General features: G+C 40.8%; 1 protein-coding gene across 2 annotated transcripts; it reads left to right on the forward strand.

Moving 5' to 3' along the window:
- Positions 1-252: 252 nt before the first annotated feature.
- On the forward strand, positions 253-2,222 carry LOC148477322 (protein BTG1-like). Of its 2 annotated transcripts, none has more exons than XM_088456874.1 (3): positions 253-466; positions 842-976; positions 1,560-2,222. In XM_088456874.1, exons 1-3 carry the CDS (start codon positions 355-357, stop codon positions 1,901-1,903), a joined length of 591 nt encoding a protein of 196 aa, XP_088313000.1. In that variant the 5' UTR covers positions 253-354; the 3' UTR covers positions 1,904-2,222. The 2 variants fall into 2 exon arrangements, with proteins under 2 accessions (XP_088313000.1, XP_088312999.1); XM_088456873.1 differs by having other exon boundaries at positions 343-431.
- Positions 2,223-3,292: the final 1,070 nt, after the last annotated feature.

Here is a 3,292-nt window from a genome sequence, read left to right on the forward strand (position 1 = left end):
AATAATTACATTTTGGCTCGGTCGGTAGGGGTTAAAGAGGAAGTGAAGCGGCTACTTCGTTTCACCCCACTTTCCACCTGTTGCTGAGAAGACTCCCCCCCACAACCAGCCACCCTACATTCCCACTTGTTGCTAGGCAGATTCCTGCCCGTGACGCCGGAGAACGTTGAGTTTGTTTATTGATACATTGTAAGTAACAAACCTGTGCAGACGTGCTTGCTGGCTCCCATTGTGACGTCACAAGGGAGGAGCTTGCCGCAGTCTCCTCCTACCCCTTGTTTACCAGACCAGAGACTTTTTTTGCAGCCAAGAATTATAACCGCTTCCTCCGCTGCTCTAGCACTACGGCTGTACATGTCCGAGAGGCTGAAGCCTGACAGCAAGGCCAGAGCCCTACAGACCCGTTCTTCTAATCCATATCCTATCACAAGGCAAGGACCCCAAGCTGAGGACTGGGTGGGGTTTAGTGACATTAGGGGAGGGGAGCAGAAAACACAAACAATTCAATCACTTTGTAACCCCCCACCGCCACAGGACCGCCCACTCTTCTAGCTGGCAAACACAACACCATCCAGCTGTGGGCAAGATAGGGGTAAACTGTGCTCAGCCTTCACCCCACTCATTTCCCTAACACTGATAACTGGGAAACAATCGGGAGATCTATAGACCTTAGTGAATTAGCTTCTGAGCTGTAAGAAGCCCGGATGTTGTGAATCCCCATGCAAATATTAGAAAGAAAATATACTCCTTTATTTGAAACAATTGCCATCACCTCGATGACGATTGTTGTGTATGCCTAGAAGACTAGACAACTAAGTGGATTATTATATGGTTTGCGTAGAAAACAGAAGGGGCACAATGAAGACTGAGATCTCCACAGCAGCTGTGTTCATTACCAAGCTCCTGAAAACCAGCGGGGTCTTACAGGAGCCCCAGCTGCAGCAGTTCTGCCAGTCCCTGCAGGAGTCCATGAAAGGTAAGAAAATCCAATCCTCTCATTTATCTATTTGTATACACTGAAGAAGTAGCTACAGGGGCAGCAAGGGGGTGCAGTACTGGGAAATGCTGCAAATATTAAAGATTGCATTGTTAAACGACTTGGAACACCCTTTTATACTGTGACTTTGTGTTTTGTTTAGCATTATATAGACACTTTGACAACAATGTTATTGTCTGTTGTGATTGTTCTATAATTAGGGGAAGTTGGTGACTCATTGTAGGAATCTGACTTACTATATCTTAATATCAACACAAGCTTAACATATAAAATATTCATATATTGTTGGCTGTGAAAATCAGTAATAAATATATGTTTAATGTCAGTAATTTCCATATCCTAAAGCTGTGCGCATAGGGGTTAATTAGCTAGCCTATATAAGTCTGATCATCAGTAATTCACACTGTACAATAAATCCTAGGAGGGAAATCTATTGCAATAGTTGTTGTTTTTTTTTCCTTTTTTTTTTTTTTTTTTTATCCCACCCCCTTTTTACTGCAACCCATTCACTTTTCTCCTCCTCCACTTTCCTACTCCCACCTCTCCTCTTTGTTTCCAACAGATCATTACAAACATCACTGGTTTCCCCAGATTCCTTGCAAAGGCTCAGGCTATCGCTGCTTGAGAATCAACCACAAAATGGACCCCTTGATAGGGCGGGCAGCAGGACATATTGGCCTCAGCCACCAGAGATTGTTTCAGCTTCTGCCCAGTGAGCTCACACTGTGGGTTGACCCATTTGAAGTTTCTTATCGCATAGGGGAAGATGGATCTATCTGTGTATTGTACGAAAGCTCGCCAGCAGTTGGGAAGTCCTTAGAGAGCCACTCCAGCTGCAAGGATGCACTTCGACTGGGACAAAACAGCCCATCCAAAAACTACAACATGATGACCGTGTCTGGTTAAGTGCACATACGCACAGAACATTTAAGAAATTACATGTTACAATTCTGTATGTATCCAATCTCCCCCTTCCTTATGATGTTAGATGAAAATGAAATTGTCCCATCTTCGACATCTAGACATTAAAATTGTAGTACTGCCAAGTCTCTACTTTCTTGTTGCTATAGGTAAGCGTAGAATTGTAACCGAGTTTAAAATGCTCTCACTGTTTATTTTTTTTTCTGCCCCTATGTGAAATTGTAAATGGAATATTGAGTCAGGAGAATTTATATTTTGGAATAATCCTTGACTTTTTTTTAATAAAAAAAAATATATAATTGCATTTTTATTCTTAATATTGTTTTTATTTTATTTTTTGTTTCCCAGATGAAAATGTACTTTTTTTTTTTTTTTTAAAGTGAATGATTTAATTCTTAAAAACACACAGTTTCTACGTAAAGCAGAGCCTGACAAATAACTTGCTCCACAGCAGCAGGAGAGCTAAAGCCGTCTAGAAGAGCATGAAAAAAAACCTTCTCTACTCTAACGCCTGCTACTGTACAATTCAAATGTGCTGGGGTTTTTTTTTTTTTTTTATGAGTTCTTTTTTTTAATTTCCAAATGCTTAAAATTCACAGGCATTAAAGCTATACAAAGGAAAAATAACTTAGGTTGACTCATAGGTGCAAGTGTTTTATATACACGCAGTAAGGCAAAAAAGAAAACAAAGAGAGCAAGTTCCACCGTTAAGCTGCATGATCACTAATGAATAATCTGCCCATGAAGCCCAGTGGCTTTTCCATGTAGTCTGTGACTTGTCTCGCAGCCCTCAGCTGTAAACTGGTATTCTGCTGTATAGGGGTTGCCAGCAGGGTGACCAATCGGAAGTCGCACTCAATGTAATTGTGGCTCCTGGTTGGTCCTCTCATTCACCCCACCACACGCACCTTTGCAGCCATTTTAAAATGGCAAACTCGAATGGTTGATCACTTAGAGGTTGTGCAGCTTTAAAAGTTTTTTTTCTTTGCTGCAGAAGGGGGAAAGGTTTGTTAAATGACTTAAAAATATTTTATTGTGCACCTATATAATTCAGAGATTTATTTGGATACACTAACTATATGGAAACCATTGCTAATTACTAGAGAAGAAACATTCCGCTTTTAGCATTCACAAATTTGCATGTTGGAGCTGATTTCAGGGTTTCTCTCTCGTGATAAGTTGCAGCTGTTATTTAGTGTAGTTGGCCGTCAGTTGCAGACAAATGATGACCAGTCATCGGGTTGCATATGCCATTGAAGTGGGCTGGTTCTCGTAAATGGCAATATTTCAGAAGTGTCAATTCAAATACAAAAGCTTTAACTGAAACCGTAGAACATGAAATCGCTATTTTTGTATGAGAAGTCACTTTATTTT

The sequence above is a fragment of the Taudactylus pleione genome, unplaced genomic scaffold, assembly GCF_031769625.1.
Source record: "Taudactylus pleione unplaced genomic scaffold, aTauple2 ptg000726l, whole genome shotgun sequence".
In the NCBI taxonomy this organism is placed as follows: Eukaryota; Metazoa; Chordata; class Amphibia; order Anura; family Myobatrachidae; genus Taudactylus; species Taudactylus pleione.